Source organism: Euleptes europaea, chromosome 14, assembly GCF_029931775.1.
Source record: "Euleptes europaea isolate rEulEur1 chromosome 14, rEulEur1.hap1, whole genome shotgun sequence".
Classification (NCBI taxonomy): Eukaryota; Metazoa; Chordata; class Lepidosauria; order Squamata; family Sphaerodactylidae; genus Euleptes; species Euleptes europaea.
Window position 1 is genome coordinate 58,664,822 of NC_079325.1, and position 19,867 is coordinate 58,684,688.

The window sequence follows — 19,867 nt, forward strand, 5'->3', positions numbered from 1 at the left end:
GATCTGGGGTCATGTTCAGAATGGGATATACTGATATAGGTTTGATATGGATCACCCCAGGGGTGGGTTGAGAAAAATCTACGTTCTGTTTTTTTTGGAGATGCTGTCATATTATCTGAAAACAAAAGGCTGGTTGCCAGAAGTGAAATTCTGTTTATTTGTTGGTTGCTCTGCGATCTCACTAATGTGGCTGCTCTATGTCTTGAGCGGCATCCAGGCTCTGCTACAAGTGATTCTCCAAGGGCACAGCCTCAGATGCAGGCCAGCTGCAGACAGCAGCAGTCACACCTGGGGCTTTCTAGAGGCTGAGATAGCTACCCACAGTCCCTGCTGGTGCAGTGAAGTATTACCGTGCTAGAGAGAGCAGGAGCTGAGTGCTTGACTGTGCGTTCCATCATGAGCTCAAAGCCTGTAACTGACGATACCGTATTTAATTTCCAACTTGTTCCATTCACTGATATTGGGTTTTGTTTTTTGTTGTCATGATCCTTTCCTCTCCCCACTTCCCTTTTCCTGTCTGAGTTCTACCTTTAGGTTAGGGGTGTCGAACTCATTTGTTACGAGGGCCAGATATGACATAAATGTCACTTGGTCAGGCCAGGCCATGTGGATCAAATCAACAAATAAATACATTTTATAGTATTTATTTTTTAAATGTTTTTTTTTTTATTGGAGGGGTGGCCTGCCTTGGCTGGCGAGCCCACGGTGCCCTCACCAGCCCAGAGCTGGGTGTGTGGGAGGTGGCTGCCTGCTCAGCTTAATCGTAGCATTTATTTCTAAGTATGCGTGCATGCATGTATGCCACAGGCTCCAGTTTCTAAGCTCTGAGCAAGGCTTTTAATGACATCATAGGGTCACCATAAGTTGGAAGTGACTGGACAGCAGCAACACACACATGCATGCTTAGGGTTGCATGGTTAGAGGCTGCCAGGGGTAGGAAGGAGGGGAAATGAAAAGAGAAGGGAGATAAAGGAGAGTTGGTGTGCAGGAAGTGGAGGAGGAGGCAGGTGTAAGGCTCAGGCGTCTGCCCCTAGCATCCCATAAGTAAACTCATCCAGGCAGGTGATCCTGAAGCAGCAATACTTTATTAGGAGCAAATAGGCAGGTTACTGAAGCTGACTGCTTATACGCAGTTAAGGCTAGTAATGAGAAATCATTGGCAGGTTGCATGTTTAAAAGCATTACAGGCTACGAAGGTAAACATGGTGAAGCATCTCCGAGATAAGAGATCCCAGGACGGGAAGACTAAACATCCCCGCAGCTGTGGGAACAGGATGAAGGAAACTGTACACAGAGTTTACAGGCATGAGAATCAAGGTCGTGGTCTGTAGCCAGAAGCTGGCCTGCTCATGTCAAGAACCTTTACTCCTGCTAGCAGCAAAGGCCTGACATTCTGCTCCCCCTAAGGCTCCCCCCTCCTCATGTTCAGGCGAGGTTTCTGGGGGTACTCCTCATGGAACTGGTGAACCAGGCGGGGAGAGTTGACATGGTGTTCGGCTACCCACTCATCATGACCGGAACCTAGGTGTTTCCAATGGACCAGATAGTAGAGCACTTTACCACGGATCCGGGAATCCAGGATTTTGGACACTTTGAAATGCTCCACACACACACACACCAGAACCGGTAACTCGGGAGTCGGCTGAGGATCCCATCCAGGAGCAGACGTGTCTTTTTAGTAAACTGACATGAAACACTGGATGGATGCCCCACAGGGATTTCGGTAGGTTGAGTTCCACAGTGACCTTATTAATGAGCCATGAGACTGGGAATGGCCCCACATACTTCTCACTGAGTTTCTTACATGGGCGTAAGGAGCACAAGTTCTTTGTAGACAGATATGCCTGGTACCCCACCTTGATATCCCACCCTGGGGAACGGTGTTTATCCGCTTGTGCTTTGTATTTGCGTTTGGCCCATTCCAGGTTTTTCTGTAACCAGGGCCAAGTGTTTTGTACTATGTTCAGCGAGTTGGCTACCTCAGTGTCAGCCCCCTCCCCCGTGAGATCCACATTACCAAAGGGTCCGAAGTCTTTTCCATATACCACCTGGAAAGGGCTGAAACCTGTGGACTGATGAATGGCATTATTATAGGCATATTCTGCAAAAGGCAAAAGATCCACCCAATTGTCTTGGTGGTAATTTACATAGTAATGCAAATAACACTCCAATACTGAGTTGACCCGTTCAGTCTGACCGTCGGTCTGGGGATGGTAGGCACTAGACAACCCTTACTCCACCCCCAACTTCAGAAAAGCTTTCCAAAACTTTGCCATGTATTGTGGGCCCCGATCTGAAACCACCTTGTGCGTAAATGAGTGATATTTAAAAACATGTGATACAAACAGTTGAGCTAGTTTTTGGGCAGTAGGAAGTCCTGAGCACGGGACCAAATGCACTTATTTTGAAAAAAGGTCTGTAACTACCCACAGTACTGACTTCCCCCGGCTAGGAGGAAGATCCGTGACAAAATCCATGGCAATGACTTTCCAGGAAGCTGAAGGTGTTTCTAACGGCTTTAACAGTCCGGGTTTCCCCACCACCCTTTTGGCTACCGCGCAAGTGGGGCAACTGCGAATAAAAGAGTCTAAGTCCGTTCTCATCCCTGGCCACCAGAATTGTCTGCACAGAAGATGCAAGGTTTTAATGAAACCAAAGTGGCCTGCTACCTTGGAACCATGGCTCCGATCCATCACCTCTCTTCTAAGAGAAACAGGAACGTATAGCTTAGTCTCTTTAAATCAGAACTCCCTCCGCTGCATCATCTTGGTAGGCAGCTTCTTTGCATCTCTCTCTGCCTGGCAAGCTTGAGCCAGAGCGACCCTGAAAGAGTCCGGTAGTACTTCTAAAGATGGGGACTCCCATGTTTGGGAATGCGTGGCGACGGCCAGGCAATTCCCCCCGCTGCTCTGGAGTAAACGAGTCTGTGGGGCGGTCCACCTTACTCTGATACTGGGGGAGGTGAGACAGCACATCGGCTAGCTGACTTTGCTTGCCGGGATATTGTTTAAGAATGAAACGGAATTTGGAAAAGAATTCAGCCCAACGCACTTGTTTTGCAGTGAGTTTGTGTGTTCCCTTTAAAGCCTCCAAAGTTTTATGGTCTGTCCAAACCTCAAAAGCAGCGGTTCTCAACCTGTGGGTCGCAACCCCTTTGGGGGTCGAACGACCCTTTCACAGGGGTCGCCTAAGACCAGGGGTCAGCAAACCGCTCTTTGGCCCCTCGAGTGCAGGCACGCGCAGGGGTTTCGGGAGACTCGAGAAGAATGTCGGTCGAGACGGGGGGACGAGATGAATAGCAGCCCCGGAGTACCGAAAGATTTCCGAAAGGGGGCGGGAGAGAGTCTGCGCAGGAGGGTGGGAGAGAGTCTGCGCAGGAGGCGCTAGCGTGTCGAAGGAGCGACCACGTGCTGCTGATGCTGGCGGGCCTGCTTTGGGGAGCGCCAGAGCTGGAGCCGCTCTGAACTGCGTGCCGCTCTGGCGCCTCTCTCTCCCAGGGCGCTCACTCCTCCACCGGCCAGCTGATGGGTGGACAGTTTGGCCTCTCCCCGGGGACCCGGCTGGCTGGCCAGTCTGGGGGCCGAGAAACAGCGCGGCCGCTGCGGCGCCCTGTTGGCCGGGCGTGGTCAGCCCGGGCCGGTTCTCCTGCTCGCCAGCTGACGAGCGGGCCTGTCGCCGGTTGTGGGGACTCCTGGCCCGCCCCCCGGATGCTGGGAGGAGGCTCTTGCCGGCTGCCGTTCGCCTCCTCTCCCGACTGCTCTCCCAGTGAGTGGAGGCTCGAGGGCTCTTCCCTCTTCCCCTGCCTGGGGCAATGGGGTGGGGGTTGGTCCTGGGCCCGGGAGCCCAGGCGGGAGGGCGACCTGGGACAGGGGGTTATTGGCCATTTATGAATGGGAGGTTTTGCCTTGGATTTGCCACTCAGATCCACATTTTCCCCATCCTACATGGGGATGGTTATTGGCCATTTATGAATGGGAGGTTTTGCCTTGGATTTGCTACTCAGATGCGCATTTTCCCCGTCCAGATTCTCAAAACTCAACAATAAGCCCCCCTGCAGAGTTTTAATAATGCAGATGGGGAAAATGTGCATCTAGAGAGCGGCAAATCCAAGGCAAAACCTCCCGTGCATGAATGGTTGTTAAAAGGTGTTGAGGCAAGGGGGGGATGAATGATCCAAGTCAGCGTGTGTATTAAGTTTATTAAGTTAATAAACAGTGTACCTGTAAAATTACATGTATGAAGTAGCAACGAAAATAATTTTATGGTTGGGGGTCACCACAACATGAGGAACTGTATTAAAGGGTCGTGGCATTAGGAAGGTTGAGAACCACTGCTCAAAAGGGACCTCTGCTCCCTCCAGGAAATGTCTCCACACCGTGAGGGCACTTTTCACTCCTTTTCCCAAATGGGCCAATTCACTTCAGACTGAGAAAACTTTTTAGAAAAGCACGCACAGGGTTGAAGCTGTCCCACTTCCCCCATCTGCAGTAGCGCCCCTCCCATAGCTACATAAGAATCATCTACTTGAACAATGAAAGGTTTCTCACAGTCCGGGTGTTTCAATATAGGCTCAGAAGTAAACAGTTTTTTCAAAGTGTCAAAAACCTGCTGTTATTCTGAGGTCCAATTTACCCGGGCGGAAGGCAGAGCCGCTGAGCTCCCCTTCCCCTTTGTTTTTAACAGGTCCGTTAAGGGTAATGCCACTTGTGCAAAGTTATTGAGGAACCCCCTGTAGAAATTGGCGAACCCGAGAAACCGCTGCAACTGTTTGCGTGTGACTGGCGGTTCCCACTCCAAGACCGCCCTCACTTTGTCATGATCCATCACCAGGCCCTTGTGCAAAATCACATACCCCAGAAAAGTTAGTGAGTCTTGGTGGAATTCACATTTGGACACCTTTGCAAACAGTTGATTGTCCCAGAGGCATTTAAGCACTTCTTTGACCAATTTTACATGCTCTTCGTAAATTTTTGAATAAATCAAAATATCATCTAGATACACAATCACCCCTTTAAACAGTAAATTTGTAACACCTCGATAAACATTTGCATGAAGACACTAGGGGAGCCACTTAACCCAAAGAGCATAACCAGGTATTCGAACATTCCAAAGCAGCTAGTAAAGGCTGTCTTCCACTTGTCCCCTTCTCTTATGGTAATATGCCTCGACCAAATCCAATTTGGTAAAGATGTGCCCCTCCTTCAGTTGTCTGAGCAGATCTGGAATCAATGGAATGGGGTAGGCATTAGACTGGGTGACTGCACTGAGTCTACGAAAATCAATACACAGGCGCAGATCCCCCATTTTCTTACACACGAAGAACGAGGGAGCAGAGCAAGGTGCGAACGAGGGCCGGTTGAAGCCACAAGCTATATTTTTGTCCAAAAACTCTCGTAACACCGCCTTCTCTTTCGGGCTCATGGGATATATCTTCCCCTTGAGAAGCCTACCCTCTCCCACCAGCTTGATGGCAGTCCATTTTACGGCGAGGGGGTAGGACATCACACTCCTTTTCGTTGAACACATCTGAAAACTGGGTGTATTCCACAGGTAGTTGGGAGGGTATAGGATCTCAACCCTTTGCGGCCATGGCAGTACATCCCCGCACGGCGACCTCCCTCCGATGTTGGTTGCATTGCGACTGAGTGAAGGCAATAGTCTGTGCCACCCAATCTATAGTGGGACTGTGTCCTTGTAGCCAATTTGCTCCAAGCACCACCGGGTACTGGATGTTTGGCACAACAGTAAAATGGATTTGCTCCCAATGAGTCCCCACTCCCAACGCTACTTGGCCTGTGCGCCGATGAACGGGGGCCCCCCTAAAGTCACTGCCATCCATCTGAGTGAAATGGATGGCTTGGGGCAAGTTCACGGCTTTCACCTTTAAAGCTTTAAAAGTGTCCTCATTGATCAAAGTTCGGGCGCACCCTGAGTCAACTAAAGCCTCTACCGAAACTTGAGGGCCCCCTTGTAATTTTGGAGAATAATATCTAAAAATAGGGTCTCCTATGTCTCTTACCATCACTGGAGCTCCCTGCTCTTGGCCAGAAGAGGTCTGCTGCGGAGCTCCCTTTACAGCAGACCCAGGGCGTTTTTTGACTGGTGACTCCAATCCCCTTCCTCTTCCGAGGTTGACAAGCTGTCTTGGCTTGGCTTCGGCACATTTGTAATCCGCGACCCCGTTGGATCGAGTTGTGAAACACGCTGTTCCTCCCGGCCGGTTGGGGCGAGGTTGAGAGTGGAGGGTCCTCGTCTTCCGGGAACGGCACTCTTCTGACGCTCTTTGCCTCCAGACTGCGCCGCCGCCTCCTTGGTCGAGCTTGGGGCGGACGGTGGCCCCTCGGGGCGGGAAGGGCAAGCAGCTGCAAAATGTCCCATTCCTCCACAAACCAAGCAGGCCCCGCTCTGAAAACGCCTCACTATCCCGTCGGGGCGGCCGCCTTCCCTGGCGGTCTTGTGGCCCCTCTCAGGACTGCTCGCTCCGGAGTCCCGCGCTTTGCGTTGCTTTGAGAGGTTTAACAGTTGCTGGCAGTTTTCCATTTCTACTGCCAGCAAAATCCACCCCTCCAGATCAGGAGGGTCTCCTTGCATGAAAGCCCAGTGGAGCACCTCAGAGTTCAGTCCTTCTCGGAAGTACTGCACACGCATGGCTTCACTCCAGTCCACAACTTTGCTTGCCAGCAACTGGAACTCACTTGCGTACTGCATCACTGACCTGGATCCCTGGCGAAGTTGTAAGAGAGCTGTCTTGGCCCGCTCGCTCTGGTAGGGATCTTCAAAGCTCCTTCTGAGCGCCACCATAAAGTCATCCAGGGTTCGTAGCGCCCGGGAATGAAGGTCGAACTGCTGAACCATCCAGCTTGCTGCTTCCCCTTCCAGCAGCAAAGCCACATATCGCACACACTCTCCTCTGAGGTAAACGTGGCCCCCTGTTCTCTCATGAAACAGTCCACTTGCAATAGAAAGTAAGGGAGCTTATCCCCTGAGCCGTCAAAGGAGGCTCGCAGCTCCCTTCGCGGAGCTGGCGGTTGAGGCTAGGGGGCGGGTGGAGGTGTGGGCGCTTGCGGAGGCGCCAAGGGTGCCGGGTGCTGGGGCAACTGTGGCGCTGCTTGTGGCTGTGCCCACTGCACCTGCTGGAGATCGGCCACCTCTTGCCAAAGTCCCTCCCTCAAGCCCCGCATAGTAGCAACCTGTTTCACAAGCTCCTGATTCTGGTGGGAAAGACGCTGGTAGTCCTCGTCATTCTCCCGCCCTTGCTGCATCTGGCGTTGGCAGCCCACTTCCCTGTCCTGCCAGTCCTGCATTCGCCGGAGGTCCACGCCCCACACCGGCGGTTCCTCTAAGACCCCTGTGTCCTCCATCATCGTGTTGAAAGGGAGATCCCAGGGCTCCTCCCGGATCCCGGAACTAGCCGGCTGCCATTGTCGGGTAGTCACACTGGGAGGTTGCCCCGTACGGGTATAGTGCACCCATGGTTGCGCAAAAAATCCCGACAGCTCCGAGGTCCTGCGAATGGCGCCCTGGAGTTTGTCTGCACCCACATCTGGAAGTACTGGCTTCTCCCTCAGGATAACCGGCTCTCCAACGGGCCGCCCAATGCCCTCCTCGCCATGCCGCTTGGCCTCTTCCCCGGCGAGCCGCTTGGCCTCCTCCCCGGCAAGCTGCTCGGCTTCCTCCAGGAGGAGCTGCCGGATGTCCTCCGGTTCACCCGCCATGGCGTTGGAGGGGAACGGTTGAAGGGAAAACAAAAAAGAATGGTGGATTACTAGCCTAATGTCAGGCTCAGGCGTCTGCCCCTAGCATCCCATAAGCAAACTCATCCAGGCAGGTGATCCTGAAGCAGCAATACTTTATTAGGAGCAAATAGGCAGATTAAAGAAGCTGACTGCTTACACGCAGTTAAGGCTAGTAGTGAGAAATCATTGGCAGGTTACATGTTTAAAAGCGTTACAGGCTACGAAGGTAAACATGGTGAAGCATCTTCGAGATAAGAGATCCCAGGATGGAAAGACTAAACATCCCCGCAGCTGTGGGAACAGGTTGAAGGAAACTGTACCCAGAGTTTACAGGCATGAGAATCAAGGTCATGGTCTGTAGCCAGAAGCTGGCCTGCGGCCTGACAGCAGGAGAAGGGAGAGGTTATGGGTGCATTCAGGGAAGATAAAAAGGAAATAGTTATTTAAAACATTTTTATGCCACTTTCCCACCCAATCAGTGTCTACATGGCAGTGAACTTAAAACATTAAAACGATTAAAGCAGTTTAAAATAGTGTGTGTGTGTGTGTGTGTGTGTGTGTGGAATTAGATCCACACCACAAGTCCTCATGAGTTCCTGCTTGTAGTACTTAATGTTGGAAGAAAGTCCAAAGCAACTTAATGGGGTTTTCCCCCAAATTAACAGGATCAATTTGTTTGGAGTCTAAGGGACTTAGGTGTCAGCTACCATGATTTAAGCATGTGCTTAACTCTGTTTTAAAATCAGTGGGACTTCAAAATGCTTCACTGTGGTCAGCACACATTCAAATGTGGACAAAAAGCAATGAATTCTTCACTTTAGTTCTGCTGACATCATAATAAAGCCATGCTAGTGGGAACAAGTATTTCAGTTTGAAAGACTTAGGTTACAAGTGAAAAATATTAAGATTCTGCAAAATCCTAGCTCCAGCCCAATTACTTGTGCCATGGTAATGATTGGTGTGATTCTGTTCTCGCCCCCCGTGAGAGACTGGAAGAGTGAATTAAGATTAAGCATCTGGCAGTGTTTTTATTAACAATTTTTACAACCCAATCCTGTGTGGTTACTGGAGCGCATTCCCAACCTGGGGTGACTGGACTCCCGCTTTGATGAGACTGAGGAGGGGCGGGGAGGGCTGGTTTGCATGACCATGGCACTTCTGCCGTGTGTCATCTGAGCTGCAGAGCTCCCGGGCTTTGTCGGGCTGTTTGGGAGAGATTAATCCAGTTTGTAGGGAGGGTAAGCAAGCAAAACAAGCCGCCTTCATCCTCTGTTCAAGCAGGCCTCTCCTCCCAAAGGTGATCCGCATTGAAGGCGCAAATATCAGCTTGTAGCTGCCGGGGACTCCTGAGGAAGTTGCAAGCGCCAACTATCAGCCAGTTTGTTTCTCTTCCTCATTGACGTACTTGGCGAGAGACCTGCTGCACACCACGTAGCTCGGCAGACACCCCAGCTCCAGGCTCTCCCCAGAGAGAGGGGCAGGGGCCAGCCAGCTTGTGTACCCTCTCTCACCCCCGCAGCAAATTCACCCCCTTTCTAGGTACTTCTCTCCCCATGGCAGTGTTGGCAGCAACAGCACGCTGCCTGGAGGAGTCTCCCCGCTGCCTCAGTCCCTGGCAGGAAGGGTGAGTGCCCACTTTGCACATGTCAGTGCCACCATGGCTCCTTGGGGACTTTATGCTGGGGAAGCAGGAAAGGCTAAGCAGCATGCATGTTCGGCCAGATGCTCGGCCAGGGTGTGCCCTCTGCCCTGCCCTCCAGGGGTCACTTCTGGTGCGGCAGCAAGGAGAAAGGGCTGCATTTCTTGCCCTGTGCGCAAAAGCCAGGCAAGCAGCTGCGTGGGCGAGTGAGGCCGGAGCGGCCCCTTTGCCAAGAATGGGACGGGGGAGGGTGGCTGGGTGGGCTTGCAGGGCCGCCACAGCCATGGGAAGCCCCAAAAGTGAGGGATGGGGGGCTGCCTGCCTCAGCTTCGTGGGCCGCATCATGTTTGACACCCTCGCTGTAGGCTCTTCTGAGTGCTCTGCCTCCTTTCTAGGGTTGCAGCAGCTCAGCTTAGTCTCGAGTAGCGTTATCTGAAGAAGTGAGCTGTGGCTTATGAAAGCTCCTACCCTGCCAGAAATGTTGTTAGTCTTTAAGGTGCTACAGGACTCTTGCCCTTTTCTACTGCTACAGGCAGACTAACATATCTACCCATCATGATCTATCTCGAGTAGAGGTGGTCAACTATGCCCTACTAGGACATAAGAGCAGTTCAGCCAATCTTCCCCTTTCCCCTCATTCCTTATGTATTCATGTGTGTGTGCTGTCAGGTCACATCTGACTTATGGTGACCCCATTCCTCTATAACACCTATAGTTACAAAACTAACACCAGGCTATGTTATCCTATATAAATGCAGAATCTGCTGCAGTATGTAGAATTCAGCATTCTGAAAACGGTAGCCCTTTGTTTTCTGAAAACCAGTTCCTGCTCTAAATGAGGTGGCCAGACCTAATTGTGCCACATTGTTCCCAAGAGTTCGACACATCAGCCACATAATGGATGGGAACCACACGTGGGCTGGGAATGGTTGAAACTACATCAGAAACGCTCCCTTTATTGGGTTGCAGAAAGGAAGGTGGTTAAAGGAAAGCTTGAAACAATCTCTTAAGATCTGGCTTTTTTATTTGTTAAAAGAAATTCTGGACACAAACATGATCCAGACCAACAATTAGTTAAACATGGGGGGGAAAGGCAAAGCCACATGTGAATGTCCCTTGGGATTCCTGGTTGGCAAGCAACCCTTCAGTGGCACAAGCCAGCCAGGAAGAGGCAGCTTCCATATGAGACAGGCTTGTATTGTGACTCTCCAGCTAACCAGCAGAATCTTTCACAAAGCTGCTAATGAGAAGAAACAGTCCCAGAGAAGCCAACTTGGCCCACCACTGTTGGTCCTTGGCTGGTGCTCATCCAGGATCAAAGGCAGCACTCGAGGGGCCATTGGGAGTCTGAAGAGGGTTGAAGAGCAGCAGCTGCCTTCTCTTTGGTCTCCCTCACCAGGGCTTCTACTCCAACCTTTCTTTCTAAAAGGGTGCCTTGGAAACTTAAACTGGCACTTTTCCCCTGCTTATTTTACTATACGGCTGCAAAAGCAGGAGAAGGGGAGGAAGAACAAACCTGGCTATGATTCCCCAGTGATACCTGTCGAAGGTTCTGGGCATCGGGCTCTGAACATAAAGGCTGCCCAGGCCCAGTGTGGTGCTCACAAAGCAGTAAAAATGGGCCATAGCAGCATATCACGCAGGGGGCAGACATGCCATCCTTTGACATCCCCCTGCTAGAACATCAAACCTATTCCAACAGGCAGGTGCATTTGACCCAAGTATTTTCCCCGTCACTGCAGCAGTGCCCAAATGAGCTTGAAGACCTAACTGCACAAGCCCCTGGCCAGTCGCCAGAGCTCAGCTCCCAGGACTCTTCACCGCAGAGCTGGTGGGCAGGGTGCCTCAGACGTCCTCTTCCCAATGTGCTTTGAGGTCAGGAAACAGAACAGACAGTGCTGCCTTTCTGGTCCTTCAGAGCCCGCTTTTCCTGCAGTTCCCTCGTGATGCGCCTCTTGATGCCAATCAAATACAGCTCTCGGTCAAACAGCCCTGCAGCAAGGGGGATGCTGGAAAATACAGGGATGCCATTAAGTTACTAGGCACTCAGCCAAAGCACAAAAAGAAACTCCAGTTACACTAGATGGTCTCACATCAATCAAACCTTCAAGAGAGGCGTTAAGGCCGTGCTTTGGAATGTGAAGGCTGCATTTTGCCATCATGGCTAGCAACTGTTGGCAGAATTCACTCCTTTCAAAGCCCTCATTGCCCTCTCTAGCAGTGAATTCTGTATGTTAATCATGCAGGATATGAAGAAGTGCTCTTATCTGCCCAGAATTTAAAGCTTGTCAATGGGGTGTTGGAATTCAGGAAGAGGAACTCTTGTCTCTCTTCTGTCCTTAAAAACTGCAGAAGGTACTTGGAGCCCTACTGGAGGGGGTGGCTTACCTCCCCCCCCCCCCCCGCATGCTTTCCCAGTCAACACTGGACCATGAGCAGCTCTCCCCACCTCACTGGAGGAAACAGCACGGAGGAGGGAAAGCAGTTCAAACCCCCACACTGCCAAGGAAGCTCACTGGGTGATTGCAGCCCCACTAGGGGGCAGCAGGATGTTGTGTCTTCCATGGTAAACAGACTCACCCAGTCAATGGTTCTTTCCATTGCCATGAACCAACTCCAAACAATTCCCCTCACCTGCCCATTCCGCCCCTTGGAACACTTAGGGGGCTGAGCAGAGCCTCTGCCATGAGTTGGTTCCCACAAGCCTGACGAGATCTGGTGGCCAGATAAGGCCACAGCCCTGCCTTTCAGTCCTCCTCCTTCCCTTCCCTGTGCTTTCCCAGCCTTTCCCCACCAGTTTGCCTCCCTCTTTCTGCCAGGCTCTCCATGGACATCTCCCCTTTTATCCATGGGGCTCTGATGCCCACTGCCAGCTCTGCTCCTCCCTTCTCTGAGCCACGCCCATCTTTTAAGCTCTTCTTTGTCTTGCCCCACTCCAAATGGGGTTTGCAGAGGGCTAGCCTATGCTGCCAGCCTTGCTCCCAGCCAAACCTTCCGTTTGGCAAAACTCCTTGTGCTCAGCTGCTGATTTGTGCGTTGGGGGGGAGGCTTTCCCGAAGGTGCTGCACCCCCCCCCCCCACACTCCTGCTGGGGCCACCAGGCTGCTGCTGCTATCCTGGGCAATGCCCCACCTTGTCCTGGAGCGGTAGCTGCTGGGCCTCCACAGCCACCTCTGTGCCACGGTGACCTTGGGCCGGACAGTCTCTCAACATAACCTACCTCACAGGGTTGTTGCTCTGAGGATAAAATGGAAGGGGAAACAACGTTTTACGCTGTTTTGGGTCCCCACAGGAAGAAAATTGGAATAAAATTGCTTAAGAAAATTGCTTTAATAAAGGGAACAGGACTGTGGACTATACTATTAATATGCATTAACTGTTGCTGTATGATTTATCTTGCTCTCACTGCATTATATTTCTACTTATGTAATACTATTTTTGGCATTGCGTAACATGCCATGTTTATTATTTCAGGTTTCTGCAATCCTGGTCCTATTACATTGTTTATTTAGATGTCTCCTCATTCCTATTGGTTGCACTAACTTGTGTTATTTAATGCACCTTGAATCTTACTGAGACAGACTATAAATAAAATATTGAAATAATCATTAGCATGACATTTGCCTAGCAAAAAAACCCCTGCCATATACGGAATTGTTTTTATTTAACTTATCCACCTTGATGCCAAGAACCAATTTCAAATCCCATCAGTGATTATGCAGTTGAGATTTTTGGCCCAGAGTATCTGATGAAGGGAACTAAGTTCATACCCCCCAAATCTTCTTGGTCTCTAAGGTGCTCCTGAGCATGAATCTAGCTGGCCCAGAGGGCACCACTTTATACTCTTAGAATGAACCTCACTCACTTTGGAGAAGTCAAAAAGGGCAAGAGTCCAGTAGCACCTTAAAGACTAACAAAAATATTTTCTGGTAGGGTATGAGCTTTCGTGAGCCACAGCTCACTTCTTCAGATACAGCTAGAATGTGAATCCATCGGTCTTTAAGTAGAGGAACAGTATGTAAATGTGAATAGCAGGCTTGATGGGATTAGGTGTGATATGCAGAAGAGTTTGTGATGTCCAGGGGAGAGATGGGTGTGGAGAAATCAGCATTGGTAATGGGCCATGAATGCAAGGTCTTTATACAGGGCTGATTAAAGACCTTGCATTCATGGCCCATTACCAATGCTGATTTCTCCACACCCATCTCTCCCCTGGACATCACAGACTCTTCTGCATATCACACCTAATCCCATCAAGCCTGCTATTCACATTTACATACTGTTCCTCTACTTAAAGACCGATGGATTCACATTCTAGCTGTATCTGAAGAAGTGAGCTGTGGCTCACGAAAGCTCATACCCTACCAGGAAATATTTTTGTTAGTCTTTAAGGTGCTACTGGACTCTTGCCCTTTTTGACTACTGCAAACAGACTAACACGGCTACCCACTGTGAATTATCACTTTGGAGAGAAACTTTTGGAGCTGTTTCTGATTATGCACAACTTAGCTCCCTGTTTGCTCCACCTCAAAAGATGCATCTCTCCAGGCAGTGGGCACCTAGGCATGGCAGTGCATATGGCAGTGCATATATGTGTACAGAAGCCCACTGCTGCATGTAGCTCTTCTTTGCTAGATCAGGGCAAGAAAGTTCCCAGTTGTCTATTCTTCCTTCCAAAGTTCTGAAATCACATTTGGGAACAGGCCATAGCTTGGCGGGAGAGCAAACTTCTTCTCTGGAGGAGGTCCCAGGCTCCGTTGCCAGACTCTCCCGAAAAGGTCACAGGTGATGTAACATTTACAGCCTTCAATGTAAACTCATCAGATGCATGAAGTAAGCTTTAATTAACAGAACTCCTTTTTTACTCAATGGGACAGTGATTTAGGGCAGCGTAGGGATCACATTATTATTCAATTAGACTCCTCACACTGCCCAGAGACACCGACTGTGGTACTGAATTACTGTGAAGAACCTCGTGGTGCAGAGTAGTAAGCTGAGTACTCCAAGTTCTGCTCACGACCTGAGCTCGATCCCGACGGAAGTCGGTTTCAGGTAGCCGGCTCAAGGCTGACTCAGCCTTCCATCCTTCCGAGGTCGGTAAAATGAGTACTCAGCTTGCTGGGGGTAAAGTGTGGATGACTGGGGAAGGCAATGGCAAACCACCCCGTAAACATAGTCTGCCTAGTATACGTCGGGATATGACGTCACCCCATGGGTCAGCAATGACCCGGTGCTTGCACAGGGGACTATCTCACCTTACTTACTGTGGATTACTTGTAATGATTTAACCAGAATGTAACATAGTAACCCTACCTTAGCATGACTGGTTTTAAAACTGATCTCCTATATCTCCATGTTAACTATTATGTTTTCCCCCCAGCTTGTTTTATTTCATATAAAAGTCATTATCCTTCTCTTTTTAAAGGAAAAACATCTTGCCTTTGTCACCTTATACTTCAGTTCCCAGCCAGAGGCTTGAGAGAGTTATATACCCAAGCCAGGATATTATCCCCCCAAATATTGTTCCCTCTGGGTTTCCTGGTGTAGTGGGGAAGGCAGGAAGGTGACACATTCTGGGGTGGTGCCTGTCAAGGACTGCCCCCCACCAGAAACTTCACACCTGGCCTTTACCCTCTTCCAACTGAGAATTAGCAGAACCAGTTTCAAGGGCTGAGGCTTGACTTGTCTCAGCAGCACTTCTCAGGAGAACGGCTGCTGGCTCATGATGCAGATGGGACGCTTCTCACCTAGGCTGTTGAGATTCTCCTGAGGAGCAGGAGTTGGTCTGCTTCTCTCCAGGAACTGATGAGCAAAGCCTCCACTGCGTGCTACAAGCATTGCACATGCGGCAGCAACAGAAGCACCAAGTGGCAAGTATCAAGGCTGGCTGAAGCAATGGTCCATCTCCAACCCTTATTTATTTGTTAAAACATGTATATCCCACCTTTCCTCTTGGTTCCTCTTATCTGAAATCCTAGATTGTTCACCAGACTCCAGGTACTGCATGTCATGCTCTAAGACTTCAGACATCAGCTACTGGTGCACCCTTAAATCTAGTACTAACTTGTCCCTTCCAGGTCTCACTTTGACACGGAACAACCCATAAACAGGCCTGTGGTCTGATGTTTTCATCCCAAGGCAGGAACAATATTTCACAGCTTGAATGTCGCCCTTATTACGGCATCGGAATATCACTCGATCCTGAGGAGATAAAAGGGTAAAGAATGGGTGAGAAATGGTAGGAAATGGCCAGCAGACACTGCAGAACTAACAGAAGAGGAAGGGCCTCTCTCGCTCCGGGGAGGAGAATGTGCAAGGAGGGCTGACTCCTCCCATCCACATCGAGAAGGCAGGACTGGATTCGCCGAGGAGAGAAGCTGTCCGCAATTCCTTATCCTGCTCTGAGCCCAGGAAAGTAGGCGTAAGGCATGTACACTCTTTTCCTTAAGCTCGTGTGTGTTTGTTTTAAATAGGAGATATGTCAAGCTCCAAGTGGGCCAAGGAGCTGCTGTGTGGGGCAAACTCTTAGCCAGCCAGCAATGGCACATTCACAGGGCAGAGGCAGCCACAAGCATCCTGCCTCCCCAGACAAGGCAGTGGGCCTTCAGCAGCATCAGACTGAACTGCAAGGGCCAGTGCCGACTGCAGCCCCACTTGCCAACTTGTCTGAGACTTGCAGGCCACATCAGTCTCTGCTTTGCAGGATGAGGCCTTGAGCCTTCAGACAGGCTGTGGGAGGTTATCTCAGGGCCCAGGTGAATTTTGAGGGGGAAACAAATGATATTGCCCAACACAGCTCAGAACGTGTTAAAAGAGACTATGGCTCTGGTTAAGAAGGTGAAGAACTTGGGGGCGCAGGTTGTGTTTTCGTCAGTTCTGCCTGTTGAAGGTCATGGCTAAGGAAGGGAAAGAAGAATACTAGAAATTAATGACTGGATGAGTCGATGGTGTCGTCAAGAAAGGTTTGGATTTCTGGACTATGACTTACGCTTTTGAGCAGAAGCTCTTCTATCGGGAGATGGTTTGCACCTCACTAGGGTAGGAAAAATGCGTTGAGAGATGAGAGCCTCGAAAACCTGATAAGGGCTTTAAACTAAATCCTATGGGGGAGTGAGATAAGAACTTAAAGCCTAGCAAGAAGACAATAACTGGAGATGAGAACAATAAAGATTTGCAGGGAGTGCCATGTATGCGAGGAAACATAAACTCACGGGTAAGTACAGAAATAAAAACCTTGGGGCACATAAACCATGGATTCCAATGTCTGTACACTAATGCACAGAGTATGGTAAACAAGCAGGAAGAACTCGTAGCCCTAATACAGGAAGGGGATTTTGAATTAAATAGGCATTACTGAAACTTGGTGGGATGTCACTCATGATTGGAATATTAACATTGAGGGGTACTGTCAGGCTTCAGCAAATGTACGGCGTTTCAGGCAATAGAACTCAAATCCAGACAGAGCAGCGATTCAAGGATTTATTCCGAAAGTCAGTGATTTCAGTAAGGAGATGAGCAAGGCTGAAATACATGACTGGGGGAGAGAGGATACATATATAGGGCTGATACAATAGGGTACAGGAACAAAAAGACAATGTAGTCGTTTCCTGCCGGTAACGACTTAAGTAAAACTGAAACAGAAACAATTATGAGCAATCAGTGGAGGAGATGGCCAAGCTCTCGGCTTTGTGTGCGGGACCCGATATCAGATCGGAGATTTACACAGGCGGGTCCCAATACAATTCTAAATCCCTGGCCGGAGCTCGTGTGCAAAACGGGGGGGGGGGGGGAAGGAGTGCACGGAGAACTCCATCTTGTTCGCAGGGAAACCATCTTGTTTGGGAACGGAGCTGTCAGAAGCCCTACCTGACATTCCGCCTCTCCAAAGACCCCCTCCCCGGGTTCCCAGGTTTGTCGGGACAACACTGATGGAACTCGGTGATCAGAGAGGGAGCGTTCACGTGTTCTGCCGCGACCCACTCATCATGACTTGAGTTCAAGTGTTTCCAGAGCACCAGGTACTCCAGCTGACCTCTCCGCAGCCTGGAGTCCAAGACCCTGGAAATTTCAAAATGCTGTTCCCCCTGCACCATGATAGGTGTCGCCGCCGGGGGTTCGGGGTGCCAATCGGGAGCGGGAAAAAAGGGCTTCAGAAGGCTCATGTGAAACACGGGGTGTACCCCTTGCAAGGTCTTGGAGAGGTTCAGTTCAGCAGTAACCTAATTGATCACCCGAGATATAGTAAACGGACCCACATATTTTTGACACAATTTCCAACAAGGACGCAAAGACTTTAAATTCTTGGTGGAAAGGTACACCTTCTCCCCGTCCACCAGATCCCACTGGGGCGTTCTGTGCTTGTCAGCCTGCACCTTGTATCGTTCCTTAGCCTGGTCCAACTGTTTTACTAGCCCCAGCCAAGTATTTCTAACGGTGTTAGACCACGCCAACACCTCTGGAGGATCGCCTCCCGGCGGGAGAGGGACCACCCCTAAAGGGTCAAAATCCATACCATAGAACGTCTTAAAGGGACTTTGTCCAGTAGCAGAATGAACAGAGTTGTTATAGGCGTATTCCGCCAGGGGCAGCAGGTCGACCCAATCATCTTGGTGATAATTGGTGAAGCAGCGCAAGTAACATTCAACGACGGCATTCACCCTCTCCGTCTGCCCATCAGTCTGGGGGTGGTAGGCAGAAGAAAAACCCTGTTGTACCCCGAGGATCCCCAAAAACGCCTGCCAGAATTTAGAAAGGAATACTGAGCCTCTGTCGCTCACGATCTTTTGGGGAAATCCGTGCAGACGGAAAACCTGTTGCACGAAAAGGCGGGCCAACTTGTGGGCTGAGGGCAGTCCTTCGCACGGAATAAGATGGATCTGTTTTGAAAACAGATCCGTGATCACCCACAGTATGGACTTCCCCTGGCTGGTAGGGAGACTGGTCACAAAGTCCATACCGATCACCCGCCAGGGTGCCTCCGGAGTCTTCAGGGGTTTTAGTAGACCAGGAGGCTTCCCCATAAGGCATTTATTGGTGGCGCACGTTGGGCAGGACCTTACAAAACTATCGATGTCCTGTCGCATCCCGGACCACCAAAAGTGTCGCCTATCCAGGTGCAGGGTCTTAACAAAACCAAAGTGCCCCCCTGTCTTGGAGCTGTGGCTCCATTCTAGCACCTCCCGGCGCAGCTTCAGGGGGACGTAAGTCTTTCCCTCCGGAGCCCCGGTCTCTTCCCTCCCAAGAGACTTCCCCCCTCGTTCTTCCAAAAGGGCCTCCCCCCACCTAGCCTGGGTGGTAGGGGGCAGGTCGCTAGGGGGTCCCTGCGAGCGGGGGGTGCGGCCGCTTCCACTTGCGGGAGGTCAAGGGGAGACGGGGAAACTGTTGCCCGGGTCTGGACTCCCTGGGGATGGGTGGCTTCGGTGGCTTCCCCTTGTGGGAGAACTGGGGTAAGCAGGGGAGACGGGGAAACTGCTGCCCGGGTCTGGACTCCCCGGGGACCGGTGGCTTCGGTGGCATCCCCTTGTGGGAGAACCGGGGTAGGCGGGGGGTGCGCTGCCCGGGCTTGGGCCCGGGTTAGAACTCCTGCGCTTGCCCCCTCTGGGTCAAAGCCAAGGTGTTCTGGGGTAAAAACGGACCCAATCGGCCGCTCGACCCTGCAGTCGTACTGCGGCATGCGAGAGAGACCATCTGCCAGGCAATTCTCCTTCCCGGGGACATGCTTAATAGTGAAGCGGAATTTAGAAAAAAAATCCGCCCAACGAAGCTGTTTGGCCGAGAGTTTCCTCTGCCCCAGGATGGCTTCGAGGTTCCGTCCAAACCTCGAACGGCACCACAGCCCCCTCCAAAAACTGGCGCCAGACCGTGAGGGCGTGTTTAATTGCCATAGCTTCCTTCTCCCCTATTGGCCAGTTGAGTTCGGCTCCCGAGAACCTTTTGGAAAAATAGGCGCAGGGTCAGAGCCTCCCCTGAGCATCCTTCTGCAAGAGTGCTCCCCTCACCGCCCTATCGGAAGTGTCCACTTGGAGGGTAAAAGGTTGAGAACAGTCGGGATGAGCCAAAACGGGCCCGGTAGTAAACCGGCTTAAGCAAGTCAAACGCCGCCTGGCAGCGGTCGTCCCATGCTACCCGAAAGTTAGCGGCAGTGGCCGCCTGACCCCTCCCCTTGGTCTTAAGGAGTTCCGTGATCGGGAGGGCTATTTCGGCAAAATCTGGGATCAAACCCCAGTAGAAATTAGCGAAGCCCAGAAATTGTTGAACCTGTTTGCGGGTCCAGGGAGGTTCCCAATCCCGGACCGCCTGGACCTTCTCGGGGTCCATGATTAACCCCTTGGGAGACACCACAAACCCAAGAAAAGTAAGCTTGTCCTGGTTAAAGGCACACTTGGACAGTTTGGCGTACAGGTGGTGTTCCTGCAGCCGGCGCAACACCACCCGCACCAATTTCCGGTGCTCTTCCGGGTCTCATGAATAAATTAAAATGTCGTCCAAGTAC

At 50.9% G+C, this 19,867-nt stretch overlaps 1 protein-coding gene across 1 annotated transcript in view; it reads right to left on the bottom strand.

Annotated features, from left to right (window-relative positions):
• Nucleotides 1-11,233: 11,233 nt before the first annotated feature.
• Nucleotides 11,234-19,867, bottom strand: part of INPP5E (inositol polyphosphate-5-phosphatase E) — a 47,742-nt gene continuing 39,108 nt past the window's right edge. The window contains 2 exon segments of the mRNA XM_056860370.1: nucleotides 11,234-11,384; nucleotides 15,440-15,576. Coding sequence (XP_056716348.1) covers nucleotides 11,252-11,384; nucleotides 15,440-15,576 — 270 coding nt within the window. The 3' untranslated portion in view covers nucleotides 11,234-11,251.